Genomic DNA, 14,985 nt, shown 5'->3' with positions numbered 1-14,985 from the left:
CACCTGCTATGTTTTCTAATGATAGACTCAAGCAGCAGGAGGTCAAAACTCAAGCAACACTTATTAAAGTACAACTTTATTGTGTACTGCAAATGTTGTTGGAGTTTTGACTTATTTTTCTTCTCCGGGCACTTTTAAAAGTAGGTCACTTTGTGCCAGAAATATTTTTCTCTATGTTCAACTGCAGCATATCACACATAACGGACTCGCCCTGACGTCTGATGTAATAATTACATTTTTTAAGAAACAGTATTCCAGCCTTTTTTAATCGAACCCTCAAAACACATTAGTAAAACATTTGTATCAGTCAACAGCTTCTCCCTTCATTATGATTACACTGTTCGGATGTCTTTCTTCCCATTAGCATAAACCCATTAAGAAGTGAAGCTTGTGCTGAATATAAATGAGATAAATGCACCTCAGGGAACATCGCACATCTCCAGCTGCTAAATGAAGTCGACAGAATCATGTTAAGAAAGTGACGTTTACTGACTCCTGTGATTCCCCTCACCTTTTTATTTGTATAAATGCCCCTCAGTTACACACCCACACCTGTAAGCCTCCCAGTTTATCTGCTTCTGTCTCGTGCTGCTCAAATCTCTCACATTGTCTCTCCTTTTATTCTCACTTCCTGTCTGTGCTGCTTGTCTTTCCTTCTTCCTCTCCGCTCTCTTGCTGGCCGTGTTGATCTCTCCCAGGACTCTCCTCCTCTGGACAGTCGCTGCTGTTACTGTCACACCTGCACCACCCATCGCCCCTCCTACGCCCCGCTGCACTATGCCAGCCCTGCCGCCCAGGTGCTGCCTCATCTCCATCCTCTCGCTCTTTGCTCCTCTCTCTGCCTCCCTACTTTATTTCACCTTCTCGCTGCCTTACAATCCCCCAGTATCCTCCATTTGTGTCTTTACCCCATGCTTGTCTTTGTGAATGTGTATTGCTGTTATTGTATGTCTAAGTGTAGTTTTTAAAATAAATAAATGTGTTGGTCTTTTCCACACTTGGCCACATGTGGACTGATGAATGTTACTTTTGACTCTGGCGTCCTCTAGTGGCTTTTTGCTAGTAACACATGCAGAACATTTACTGTGACAGAGAAGCCCATTCAGTTCCTCAGTGGATAGTTAATGTACCAAAGTTATTTCAGTTCAAGTAAAGGAACTTGTATGAAAATCATTACAAATTCTATTAAATAGATTAATGAAAAAGGTTTTAGATTGACTCACAAGACATAATTGGCAACGGAGATGAATGCATTATATTAGAGTGTATTCAAGACAAGGGTAAATCTGCATGCATCATTGAAACTGATTTTGACGCCGTGATCTAGTCCGAATGCCACTGGCCAAACATATATTTAAGTGATTTACTTCATTTCTGCAGCTGTTGAGACTTGGTGCATTGTCTTCGTGTCTACAGGGGGACATCGCAGAGCAGGAGGGGGATTCTCACTCCCAGGGCAGCGCCACGTGGCTCGTGGACCCCAAGGAATCCAAGCGCACTATCAGCACTAAGTACGAGACCACCATATTCTGATTGGACCCCTCTTCCTCCTGACCTCTGACCTCTGGGCCTGGTCTCACCCCTCTTCCTCCCCCTCGTTCTGTGTGCCTTTCACTGTGACTCTGCCTCTCCCTCTCTGGGCTGGGCCCCCCCCCCCCCGTCTCCCTCCAGCCAACACTCACCTTACACCGACACAGTCTGCGTGCTTTGCTCCTTCTGCTAATCCCCCACCGCTTCTTCACTTTTCAATGATTATTACCCTTCTGCTTTATCAACCTTCCTGTAGCTCCTGTCACTCACACTTCCAGCCTGCCACTCACCTTCACTGTAACTCCTCTCCGTTTTAACCCTCTATGCCCCCGAACTGCCCCTGAATTTTTGCACCCGTCAACATCCCACTTTTGACTCTTGGTGATCTTCTTTTATTGGTGCTTTTCCTGCTCTACTAGGCGACGGCCGCTCTGAGGCTTTTCTCTCTGATCTTTCAACTCCTGACTTCTCCGGGTGCTGAGCAAATCTGCTTCACCACGACACAGAGTGAGCCCCTGCACACATCCTGTACCTGGAGGGACATGTTTCCCGAGGAAACTGAAACACTGGTCGTGTAATTCTATGCGTCAGTTGGACTATAGCAGAATGTTAATGTTATGGAGCTTACACAGGATTTGCTATGGGGGACATTTTCACTGTCAGCGGTCTGCTTGAAGCCAAAGGAGGCCGAGATCCTAGCACTGTGATAAGGTCCATTCGGAGCTAATAATGGTAGCATTTTGGGGGGAAAAGGGGAACAGAATAGGGTATAAAAGCTGATAAGGACCCGCATGTAAGTGCTCCTTGTTGCTCCAGGAAATAGACAGTCCCAACTGTCTTAAGACAGGCATGCCCTGCTCTGTCCATCAATCAGAGCTCCAGGTTTGAAACCGGATGCTTCTGGAGAGGACTTACTATGACTAAGCACTTTTGCCAAATCTACAAGTGTGTAAGAACAAGTTCATCTTCTCCGTCTCGTCTTTTTTTTCCTTCTTCTTTTCACGACTAATGCCTTCTATGCTCATCCTGTCAGCATTGCCTTTTGTTTTGCCAATCACTACCTGGTTAATATTTCACGCCTGCTTGTGAAAAGAGTTAATCATTATATGGGAGGGGGGGGGTAATCCATCACCTACACGCTGTTTATTTTACTTTATTTAACCTCATTGCTTTGTGTTCGTGTTTCCTCTTCCTTATAGCTGAACACTGTGGCCACTCCCAGCCAATAAGAAAGGACAGGCATGAGCCCTGTTGCATTGTGGGTAGGATGTTTTGGTGGAAAAATGACCCATTCCCCATGCGGCAGAATCACATCACCACTTGGAATCGAGCTCAGCACTGTAACACACGGCCTGGATGTAAACACTGCAGATCAGCTGACATCCCCGACTTCATCACACACACACACACACACACACACACACACACACACACACACACACACACACACACACACACACACACACACACACAACACACACACACACACACACACACACACACACACACACACCCCCTCCATTTATCTTAATCGGAAAGTGATGGAGTCAGATGTTAGTGTTGCTTTTTGCATTACCTGAGAAATGAATTGAGGGTTGATGTTCTCTCTTTGAGGAAATGTACCTGCTGCAATGTCACAATGCAGAACTGGTAATAAAAGGGGAAGTGGCAGAGATCGGGAATATTGTTCTGTGTTATGAAACAAAGGTACTAACTACCAGACAGACACCTCACTCTGACGGTACACAGTCCTTCCTGGGTAATTTGTCCACACATTGTAGCGTCTTTTTATGACTGTCATCCACACATGTATAACTGTGATAAACAATGTAATCTTGCACGGGAGGAACTCTAACCAAACTCAAAGGGCAGAGGAACTGACACTACAAAGACTGTTTTATGATAATAATAATAATATAACGGGGGTGGCTTTTATATGATTTGAACGTTTTTCTGTATGTTTTAATTGTTTTAGAGGACAATAATATGTCCTAATGCTGGAACTGGATCGGCTGTGGTTCACTGCTGCTCCCTCTCTCCTTCCCTGCTCCTTTGTTCAGTTAATCCAGACAAGATTAATCCCCAAACCTGCCATGCAGCCTGGTATGTCTTCAGTTTTAAGATGCAGAAAAGAACAATAGGGCACAGCATGTTTCTCCTAGCTCTCTCCCAGTGTGTTGACTGTTAATGGTACATTTTGTTCAGCAGATAAATATATGGGTACATGGTCTGGTCCTTTTTGATTTAACTGTTGTATATGTGGTACATTGTCAGGCCAGTACGATAACTCTATGGTACTCTACTGTCTTCAGCTCGCTGGTGTCGGCACCTTCGGCCATCAGCCTGGTCCCGTTCTGCTTTTGCACATTGTTTAGGATCAGGAGAGATATTTCGGGACTAATCTGATGACAACAATGATGAGAATGATATTGTAAATGAATTCTAGCGGTCTGTATTTTGATACTTGAATGATTTTTGCTTTTATAGATATCTATATATATATGTATATGTATGTATGTAATTTTTGACGTTTGTCAAAAGAGAGAAAAGGACTATGTCTTATAAAGTTAAACATATCGTGAATAAATACCCTGTGATTTAAGAAAAAAAAAGGCTGAGAAAACAAAGACTCAGAAGAGGGACCTCACTTCAGAAAAAAAAGATTGTAAATAATCTCGGGCTTCCAGTCTTTTTTATGATTATTTTTCATAATTGTACAACTAATAAATGGCAAAATTAGAAAAAGCTGACTTCTGAATCTTTATTTGTCCAATTACTGATCTTGTGTTACGTTACCATGGAATGTTTTGCATTATTGTTTTTATTTTTGGTCGAATTTTGTGTCCGATTTTGAACACCTCTAGTTCTTCTGCCTTTCTGATTTTTTTTTTTTTTTTTTTTTACTAGATTAGCTTAATATGTATTTAGTACATTTTCCAAAATTGCCCTCAGGTTGTGTATTGACATTATTATTTTAAAATATTTGTATTCTTCTGTTGCCTAAATTCCCATCTGAAATTACTTTAGCGACAATTTTAAAGGCAAACTTCTGTTATTTTGTCTAAAACAACTCATTCACTAAAACTAGGTTTGTAACTGTATGAATACGGGAAATAAATCAGTCTGCTGCATACAGTTAACCAAATAGTTAAATAAATCATGTTATGTTATCTAATTTCACTTTTTGTTCAATATTCAGTAGTTATTCAGTACTGGGGCTGATGGCCAAAACACTTTATACTCTCTTTGACTCTGAAACAAGAAGATGTTATTTTATCGAAAAACTGGAAAGACGTTCCTTATAATCTATAAAAGTGTTAATCTTCAGGTTACAAATTAGACTGTTATAGATCAAGTCAAATGGCAATAAACCTAATTTCTAACAACTGCAGCCTGTGTCAAACAGCCACACGTCTTATAACCCTAAAGCTGCGTTATTTGTTCAAATGTTATGACTGCTGGTATGGAACACATTTGTGTTATGTTGCCTCGTTGGCCAACACAAAAACATCAACAGAACAGATGATAGTTCCTCTGGCAGATATAAACATTTACACATCTGCTCATTTTCATAGATATGCGACAGACGTCACAGATGTACGCTGCTGTTCCTGCAAAACAGATCGGCTCGCTGCGTGCTGATTGTGCGGCTGATATCTGCAGACAGGCCTGCTTTGTTCACAAACACAAGACAAAGAGAACAACTGGGGAAACAAGCAAGAGGGATTTGATTTTTTAGGATACAAAAGAATAAACAGGACAGAATTTCATTGTGCAACCTTCCATTAAGGGAATGGATTTAGAAATAGTCACTTTATTAACTATAATATGTATAGATGTGTTATTACAAGGCATTAATACGATTTTATTAGATCAAATTGTTATGAAGAATCCAATAGTAATCTAATGATTATGTTGTATGTTGTGACTAAAGGGTCATCCATCCACAAAGCAATCGTAAATGTTCTTGACCAATAACAACATATAAAAAGACAAAACAAGTTGTGTTTTCCTTCAAAGATAAAATAAGGGTTTGATAAATGCAACTTATGACAAAATACTGCTCTTTCAAAACGTGCTTCCATCATTATCATATATAGCTCAAAGCATATCTTTGTCTCAGTACAGACAATTTCACTTATCTGTTCTTGTTGAATTGATAAGTAGGTCACAACAAGTTAACTTTTCAAAATGCAAACAAAAACAAAAAGCTTCTTGTTAAGTTAAAAAAAATGTAAAAGATGTAAACACGTTATACATAGCATTGGGCTCGTATTTTTATGACTTTCATATTTAGTATAAAAATGTTTCTACTTATGCTTTGGAGAATACAAATACTTTCCATTGGCTGCTGGTATTCCATTGGCTCTTCCTCGATCAGACGCTCGCTGATTGGCCGCCCACACCAACCTGTCCGGAAGCTAATTGGCTCACCTGCTACAGGTTTCTCCACCTGTTCCGTCTTCTCTTCGTGTAGTTCTACTTCCAAGAACAGTGCAGCTGTCAGAGGGGACTGAGGTGCACCGACATGGACTAAACACAGCTCGTTGCTTTTTATACACACAGCTGTACGGGTTTACATCTTTTCTCTTTACATCTTTGGTGAGTTATCAAGAAATCCCTCTGTTTGAAGTGAGTGCGATCTTTGATTCTGCTTTATTCATGCATACGACAGCGTTATGAGGAAAGAGTACTTTTTTAAAACGCGCTTTTACAAAAATATAATCAACCTTAAAGCATGGTATGAGTGTGCAATTCGTTTAGACCCATAGTTGTAGTATTTTATAAAGCTTTTACTTGATTATTTACTGTATTTGAGGAGGTTTCAGGACTCTTTGCACAAATAGGCTCATCATCTGTCACTAGGCAGTTTGGGTTGGAGGGAAGTTGAGGGTGATGAAGAAATATTCCCACTATAAATCAATAAATATACTACATGGCTAATCCCTTTCATGCTCTTAAGAACCTATACCTCCTTTCAAAGATTGATCATTAATGTGGCATCATTGAATATAAGTTGGCTTAGTGGTTATAGGTTGAGTCAAAGTGCAAATATTTGAAGATAAATGTCAATAACACAGAATTCAGTGGAACATGTGCCAAGCTAAACATTAATGAAGAAAATGGTGTTCACTCGAGCGGGTAGAGAGTTACACAACCTGCTGATATTCACCATGAACTTGTGTTTACTGACAATCATTAAACCAGCTCTCTGGCTGCCCTTAAACACATACTTCACATTTTTGGTTACTATATATACTATAATGTATCCTCATAAAGTGTAGATAATGATTCCTTGGATTGTAATTAAGCCTGGGAAGATGGAACTGTTCTCACAGTAAACATTTAAAAATACCTGTAGCTGATCCGCCCGCTTTATAGTTTATAGTTTTGTTATATGCTGAGTTATAATTCAAGTGGAACACCCAGTAACATCAGAGCAGTTTAATTTAAAGTAGGAGCAAGCAAAGTGACATTCCTTTCACTATTAAATCCTGACTCAGCTGTGGGTGCAGTGAGCTATGGTTTGTTGTTCAGGTATGAGGTGTTGGCTGCTCTGCCTCGGACACTTGTTCCCTCGCTCTGCTGATCTGATGGGAGGACCGATAATTGGCTCCTATTAAAGCTTAGAGGCCACTTCATGCTTCGTCAGCCAACCTTTGTTGCCAGAAAACACGAGTGTGGGTGTTGGTGATCAGGTTTTAACCCAACTGTCCTTTGCTTTGTCAACAAGACATTATGCCATTGCTCATCAGTGGCTTCCTACCAGGCTTTCACAATATCTATTTTTTTTACCAAGTAACTTTCTTGTAACTTGTGCCTTAAAATTTGTATTGTTATGATCCAGTTTCTAAATCAGTTTGTTAATATTAGTTCAAGTATTTTCTCAAGCTTACTTTTATTTTTCATCCTAGTGAAGCATCCTGCATTACATTTTGTAATCCTCCATTTGTCAGAGAAAAGTCATATCTGTTGGACTGTCTCTCTATAAATGCGCTCTTGTGCTCAGGGATGAATCAAAACGTTAAAAATATGTACAAATTAATCAATTCTACCCTACATGTATACATTTTCTCTCTATGGCATTTCCATAGTTCAAACAAAGTCATGGTCAAAGGGGAATTGTATCTTTTTAGAAAACACAAATATTTGAGTCCAAATCCGAGTGATTCAAGTGTTTTAATCATTAACCATTCAGCTATCTGTTACATTTTCTATATATTTTTATTTTACTTAAGCCTCTTTCAAAGTCCTATCGTCATACTACCATAGATAACATATTGATTTTAAAACTGAAACGCAAAGTACTGAAGATAAATACTGAAGATTCACTATTCTCGCTGTAGCACTGAAATTATCTCAGTCACTCAGTCGTTAATCATTCATCTTTTTTAGGCTGCTGTCATAAACTGCCGTCAGTTACAAGAAACATCCCAGAAGCTGCTCCTATTTTCCTTGAAGCATTAGTTGCATCACAAATTATTTAAATTTGGCAGAGCAGACATATTGTTTATGGGTAAGGTGCGTTAATAGAAACTCATGCCACATCATAAAACTATGATAACTCAGCATAAAGTTACCTTTATGCCGTTTTTGGGACTAAAACCAACACTGACTCATAACGGTCAACGCTTAATTTCCTAACTCTTATTCGTTCAATCAAATGTTCTCTGAGATAACAGAACAATGCAGTTGGCTTTGCTCTGTTTCCACGAACACACCTGAACCTGATTGTGCAGCTACGTGATGAGTAAGCCATATAACAGGTTGTAAAGCCTTTGTCTTGGGATACACTATTATACATCTGTGTGACCTATTTAGACACAAATCCACTGAAGAGCCATAACCCAAGTTAAACAAATATTATCACTTTGTGAGTCAATCATGATGCATTGTTGGATGCAAGTGCTTCACAAACTTGCTAGTGCACGTTAAGCCCTTCTAATGGAAAGTGAAGAACTTTGCTTCATGTGGCCTCTTCTTTATTGTCTTATTAATTCATTTACTCCCCTATTTGTTTCTAAATATGCCCTCTATTATTGAGGCTTTGGAAAATCCTTTTCCTAGTATTGTACTAGTAGATGTACTAATCGCTCTACTTGTTTTGGCTGGCACACTCCTCATTCCTGAGCTGTCAATGGTAATATACACAAGGTAATATGCAGGAAATACATGTACTGTTATGCAGATCAACTGTCTACTCCGATTGTACATGATGTGAAGCGCGTCATGCTCATGCACGAACAAAGATGAGACGTCTCGCTTCATGGCTGAATCATAGTGACTGGAATTCTTATTAACAAACCACTTAAAGCATCGCTGCATAACCTGAGAGCTAAAATGCCAACATTCTTCTTTGTACTATCTGTCGCTGCAATCATTTCGCAAACAATTCTCACTACAGATGTTAATATAATAAACCATTACAAGTCTTTGTTCACTTTTGAAATCACTTTAGTCTGTTTACCATCCCTCCACTATAGCTCAATACTGAATCACAAGGGAACTGTTGGAGCTATATGTACCAGAAGTCGAACACTTTAGAAAGTATCTGAACAGACAGTTGAAGCATCACATGAGCTTCAGAAACGTTTTTGAAATCCCTTTTTGCAGAAACGAGGACTGTGGATGTCTCCCGTCACTTACATTGAAAGCTCATTAGGAAATCATCTTTTACTGGCCCGTCTGAACATGAACGATGACGGCAATAAAACAAGCTTTATTGCCGTTATGATTACCTGACCATTATCCAAAGACAGACGGGAACAATTGTGAGCCCATCCTAAAAGCACAATAATGTCTAATTTATGAAAATAAATGATAACCAATTTCGTGAATGATTAAAGCTTTATCTCATGTTTACCGGCTGTAGGACGTCAGTATTCATATTTGAATAATTAAATAACAGAGACACACATTTCATCTGTTTGGCCATTTTGTCCCATTCCTACATTTTGTCCTTTACTTTTCAGATTCTACCTCAGCCTGAGTCACGGTGAAAGTTACCGGTAACAACGGGACTGTGAGGCCCAGGTCCCGCCCTCGTCCTCTTCCTCATGCCATGCCGAAGAGTGACACTTGGCCAGGCGGCGTTGCCATGGAACCCTCGAGTAATTTGGACAGTGCTGGGAGCTGGGACAGTGTAATCAGCATGATCTCTGGCTATGTGAGTGCTGCAGTACATCTCATCCCAGCCTTCTGTCCCAATGACCCTGTCTCTTATCTGCTCTTTGTGTAACACATGGACACACTTTACTGCGGCACGTCTCCTCTCGTCCATCTGAATAAACATTACATTTATACACGCTTCTGCAATTTATTGGAGTGGTGAAATAAGGAACTGGGACTTTTTTTAATTAATTTGTTCAAACTGTTTAAAAATACAAATACAATCATCAGACATAATGGAAAAATGTGGCGCAGTACAGCCAGAAAAGCTGTACAAAACTTGAGAGTCGGGTGCCAAGACATTAAAGGGCCCTATTGTGCTTATTTTAAGGCTGATATTTGTATTTTGTGCCTCTACTGTGACATGTTTACATGCCTTAATGGTCATTACATGTCTACATTATCTCATACTGCCTGCTGCAGCACCTCTTTTCACCCTCTTTCTGAAACCAGAGCCCAGTCTGCTCTGATTGATTAGCTGGCCAGCTCTGTTATGATTTGTCAACTGCTTAGAGATGTCTATGTATATGTATATAATATGAATAGAATTGGAGAGAGTTAATGTATTACACAGCAACATTAAATTGTGCATCAGGCTCTAATAACTTCTGCATGGTTTATTACAGTATCTATGAGAAGGTCAAATAAGAGGAAGTTGGAGGTGATGTACACTCATGTTGGTTCAGGCAGGGTGTCAGTGAGAGTTTCTCTATAGATGACTATAGGGGAGTTTTTTTTTTAATGCCGTTCACAAGCACCTACTGTCACCTGAAATGAATTCCCCTGACAGGCCAATATAAAATAAAAGATGGCCAAGTACAGAACAGGACAAAAGTGTCATCCCTCTGCAGCAGCTTGACCACTAAACCACTTTGACCTTTTGTTCCTGTCCTGTCTCTCATGGCGGTGATAAGGGTTGAAGGGAGGACAGAGATTGCTGAAGATTTGAGAAACTGCTCCGAGTTTAAATGCGTTTATTTTGTCTGCAGAGTGAAGACAGTATGGAGCACTTAACAGCAGAAGAAAGAGCGTGTATCATGTATCTGGAGGAGACAATTGAAGCGTTGGAGGTGCAGGAGGACAGCGGCTTTTCAAACGATGAACCAGAGGCTGGATTACAGGCAGATAAAACAAGTCACATGAGAGTAAATGGTATGTTCATATCAAGAAAAAAACAATATTTGGACAAAATGCTAATTGAAAAAGCTAATGAACTTGCTGATTTTGTAATTATTTTTTTGTATCTTGATGGTTGATTACACTGTAAGTTGCTTTGGATAAAAGCGTCAGCTAAATGAAATATAATGTGAACACTAAATTACAATCAATAACTGCAGTATTTGTGTGTTTCTTACTAAGACATTTCCAGTTTCAACACTGATGAGTCTGGAGGAGCTTTAACCAACGGAGACAAAACGGGGCATCACATTTTACAAACTCCAGAACCAGCGTCCTCTCCTGCATTCGACAGGAAAGATCTGAACACATCCATGAACCTCATGACTCAACTCAACCCTCCAGACACAGAATCAGTCACTGATAGCAAAATCCACAGTGAGTTGTGCATATCCACGGATGAGGATGGTAAACTAAAGATTGTCCCAAGTGACAGTCTGTCCACTGGGGCCCCTGAGACAGATGCGGGTGTGATCCCTCCTCCCTCAGCCTTCATGGATGAGCCCTTTAAGCCTCCACAGCCACAGAAAGTGAACTACCTTCCTCCACCTGCAGGAATACACAACCACCAGCCAGGAGGAACTGTTGACTTGGAGGAGCTACGTCAAAGAGCCACTGAGAAGAGGTCTTCACAGAGGTCGCCTGTGAACAACGAGCCTCCAAACAACGACCCTCCAAACAACGAGCCTCCAAACAACGAGCCTCCAAACAACGAGCCTCCAAACAACGAGCCTCCAAACAACGAGCCTCCAAACAGCGAGCCTCCAAACAACGAGCGTCCAAACAGTCCTCCAGAGCTGAGTCTACCAGCCGTCAGCTCGGGTCCCCCGTTAAGTCTTCCCCCGTTAAGTCTTCCCCCGATAAGTCCTCCCCCGTTAAGTCCTCCCCCGTTAAGTCCTCCCCCGTTAAGTCTTCCCCCGTTAAGTCTTCCCCCGTTAAGTCTTCCCCCGTTAAGTCCTCCCCCTGAGGCCGCTGAGCCCAGAAGTCCCCCTGCTGTGGCCCCTAGGCCCAAGAAGCTTCCTTCCAACATTATTCTCAAATCACACAAAACTGGCTATGACGGCAGCTCTGGAGCTTCGGTGTCCACTAACAGTGACCGGCATTTGTCCGACCCCCAGAGGGTCCGCATTGAGGCCCTACGGAAGCTCGGCCTGCTGCCTGCTGAGGCAGATTCAGGCCCTGCCCTTAGTCCTTTACTTTCTCCCAGAACCAGAAAGTCATGGGCAGCTCCTCCTTCTCCAAATACACCACCCGTGACTCCATCTTACATCCGAGTCCACAGCCCACCTCCTGCCTCCACTCCTCTCCAGTCTCCTGCAGCTGAGCCGACAGCAGCTCCTTCTACAGCTGCTGAGGTCCTCCCAGTGCCTGCTGCTTTCAGTGATTCACTCTCTGCTGTCAACACGCCCCCTCGTACCCCTCCTGCCCTGGTAAAGCATCTAACCCCACCAAAAGCCTTCAAATCCGCCTCCCTGGAGCGTTCTTTACCTGGCCTAAGCAGCTATATGGCGAGCCAAGAATCCAACAAGGCGGGAGGGGATCAGAGCCCCAGTCAGCTACGTAACAATCGTCCTCGTCCCGCCTCTCTGGGGAGTGGGAAAGAGTTCATTGGTGCTCAGGGAAATGATTTGCATCCAGGCCGTGTCATCAGCAAAGAGCCGGACTTACGGAGGTCCCTGCAGGCCCACAATGCCTTTCAGCACACCGGAAGCGCTCAGAAGCTTCCTCGATCGCAAGGCATCAGCGTGCTGATCTGCCCGAGGTCAGAAAACGAAGAAGACCGCCGTGACGCTCTGAAGAAGCTGGGGCTGATCAGGGACTGAGGCATCCATTTTCACACTTACTTACTAACTGCCATGGTATCCCTCAGATAATATATTTAAAGGAACATACCAGAGATTCATACATGATTGATGAAGGCGTTAAAAAGACATCATTTTTCATTTTCATTTTTCTTCATTTTTACTTCATCATGCACGAGACTGACTCGCATGTCTTGCATTCATTGGCCGCACTTGCATGGACAGCCTTATGTACAGTGTTTTATTTCTCATAAAACTGCCAATCAAGACCTTTTTTAATACACACTGACTTACTGTAGCTGTGGTTTTGTAAATTAAAAATACTGTTACTTTTAAAAAGGGATTGAGTTATCTGTAATTTTAATATGTTTCTTGTAATCTACATGTATAAACATTTGTGTACGTCTGTCACATGTTGTTCTTTACAGTGACACCACTGTTAGAGGTTAGTTCCTCTCTTTGTTCTCCTTTTAGATACTCTCAAAGGTCACCTTTCTTCACTTTCACTTCCTAAAATTCTTCAGATTTCTGCTTTGTTGACTACAGGAACTAGCTAATATTTAGGTGTTTGTGTGTTTAACATGAGCTGCATTGACCCTGTATGGCTCAGTGCAGCATGTCAAAGCAAAGGATTTTACATTATAATTGAAGGGTGTTGACTAAATGAATAAAAAAAGTAGAAAGTATGTACTGTATAGCTAGAACATACCTTAGCGTAACTCAAAGCACGTAATGGGCCGGCGGCCACTAGGTGATAAGAATTTGAAACACGCCTTTTTTGTGGTTGCTTAGTGACACACATGGAAAAACTTATGAGCTTGTTACACAGCGGATTTATGTGGTGTCAATTGTTGACCCCAAAACTTTTATTAGGTGCACATGTTATATATTTCTTGAACATACACTGTCCTTTCATTGCCTTCAAGTCACAACTGTACTTTATTTACATTTCTAATATATCATTTTCCTCTGATGGCATGTAAAGAATTGGCCCTCATAAATCATGTGAAATCTCAAACAGACAGATGTTCTCTGGCGCAGCTTTAGCACCTTTTATCTGATGTGATAGAGAGAGAACTGGTACAACCTGTTTCCCGCCTCCAAGTTTAGACTTATGCAACACCTTTGCTGCTCTGCGTGGCACATTTACAAGCAGACAGTACGTCTGGAAATCATTTTATCACTGCTGCAGGCTTTCAGAGATAAATAGATTTGCTCTATTCTCTAACACGGTGTTAAGGTCACCTACTGCTGTGAAAATTAAGCTAAATTTAAAAGTCAACTCTGAATAGGTATTTACATCATGAAACGACTGCACTATGGAGTTTGTAGAGAAACTGGCAAAAGTGTTTGAATCAACAAATTTTGTCCATTATAGGACCAGAATATTGACCTTTCGGACAATGTTGAAGGCCTGCCACATCAAAATGATACCAGTGCAGCGGTGAAGTGTGTCCACACTGATAATCATTTTTCTTATCTTTCTAGTTGGTGCCATTCAAGCTACTACATTTAGGTGTGGTGTCTTAGTGCCAAGTGCACAGTCTTTGTTGTCTTAAGCACACCATTCAAGCTACTACACTTACACTTAGGTGTGGTGTCTTAGTGCCAAGTGCACAGTCTTTGTTGTCTTAAGCACACCCTGGATTTCTTCCCAACATGTATTTTATTACGTATTTAAGTTTGCATAATCTATAAACAGAATATTTTCATAAATGTATCTGTTTATTTTTTGTTTATACAATTTTGCCAAGGAAGATAATACCTGAACTTCCAGAGGAAACTTTTAACAAGAGCCACGTGAAAAGGGATTTGAATACTGTTTTCAATATTTTCAAATGAGCATATTTTTGCAATAAAGATGAATGAAAACACTATGAAGACACCTTAAACTAGAATAATAATTTGTGTGTATGATTTGTATTTGTTTAAGTTAGCAAGGATCTCTTTCACTGTAAAGAGGAAGCATATGCGTGCTATCGAACCAACACAGGCTTGTTTGTGCTGCTGCTCTGTGGCCTGCGAGCTATCTTCACTTTCCACCTGCGCTCTGTTGTCCCGCTGCCAGCAGACCTGACTGACAAGGACTCAGTGAAAGTTCCTGTCACTTTCACTGTTACCCTCATTGACGTCATAGATCAGCTGCTTTGAATAACATACCAGATATCACTTTGCATACCAACGTGTAAAAAGGTTATGATGGGATCTGAGATTAGGGAATAAAGTTAAACCTTAAATACACACGATGCAAAAGTGATATATTATAGCCAGGGTTGGGTAGAATTGGATTACATGTTTATCAGGATTA

General features: G+C 41.0%; 2 protein-coding genes across 12 annotated transcripts in view; both read left to right on the top strand.

Annotated features, from left to right (window-relative positions):
- LOC117479576 (ankyrin repeat and SAM domain-containing protein 1A-like) overlaps positions 1-4,275 on the top strand; it is a 62,887-nt gene extending 58,612 nt beyond the window's left edge. For 5 of the 10 annotated variants that reach the window (XM_034126662.1, XM_034126668.1, XM_034126666.1 and 2 more), the window contains one exon: positions 1,417-2,682. In XM_034126662.1, coding sequence (XP_033982553.1) covers positions 1,417-1,533 — 117 coding nt within the window. In that variant the 3' untranslated portion in view covers positions 1,534-2,682. Of the gene's footprint in view, positions 1-1,416; positions 2,683-2,729 lie in introns of those variants that run through there. The other 5 variants (XM_034126661.1, XM_034126669.1, XM_034126665.1 and 2 more) reach the window with 3 other exon arrangements.
- Positions 4,276-6,011: 1,736 nt separating this feature from the next.
- On the top strand, positions 6,012-14,554 carry LOC117479517 (specifically androgen-regulated gene protein). Of its 2 annotated transcripts, none has more exons than XM_034126531.1 (4): positions 6,012-6,162; positions 9,504-9,697; positions 10,689-10,851; positions 11,059-14,554. In XM_034126531.1, exons 2-4 carry the CDS (start codon positions 9,593-9,595, stop codon positions 12,696-12,698), a joined length of 1,908 nt encoding a protein of 635 aa, XP_033982422.1. In that variant the 5' UTR covers positions 6,012-6,162; positions 9,504-9,592; the 3' UTR covers positions 12,699-14,554. The 2 variants fall into 2 exon arrangements, with proteins under 2 accessions (XP_033982422.1, XP_033982421.1); XM_034126530.1 differs by having other exon boundaries at positions 6,013-6,132.
- Positions 14,555-14,985: the final 431 nt, after the last annotated feature.

The sequence above is a fragment of the Trematomus bernacchii genome, unplaced genomic scaffold, assembly GCF_902827165.1.
Source record: "Trematomus bernacchii unplaced genomic scaffold, fTreBer1.1, whole genome shotgun sequence".
In the NCBI taxonomy this organism is placed as follows: Eukaryota; Metazoa; Chordata; class Actinopteri; order Perciformes; family Nototheniidae; genus Trematomus; species Trematomus bernacchii.
This window is presented reverse-complemented; position numbering and strand designations above follow the sequence as displayed.

Coding starts and splice junctions, on each gene's coding strand:
- LOC117479517 (XM_034126531.1), top strand. CDS start 9,593: ATGCCGAAGAGTGACACTTGGCCAGGCGGCGTTGCCATGGAACCCTCG. Junction 9,698..10,688: donor TCAGCATGATCTCTGGCTAT/GTGAGTGCTGCA, acceptor TTTTGTCTGCAG/AGTGAAGACAGTATGGAGCA. Junction 10,852..11,058: donor AAGTCACATGAGAGTAAATG/GTATGTTCATAT, acceptor TTTCTTACTAAG/ACATTTCCAGTTTCAACACT.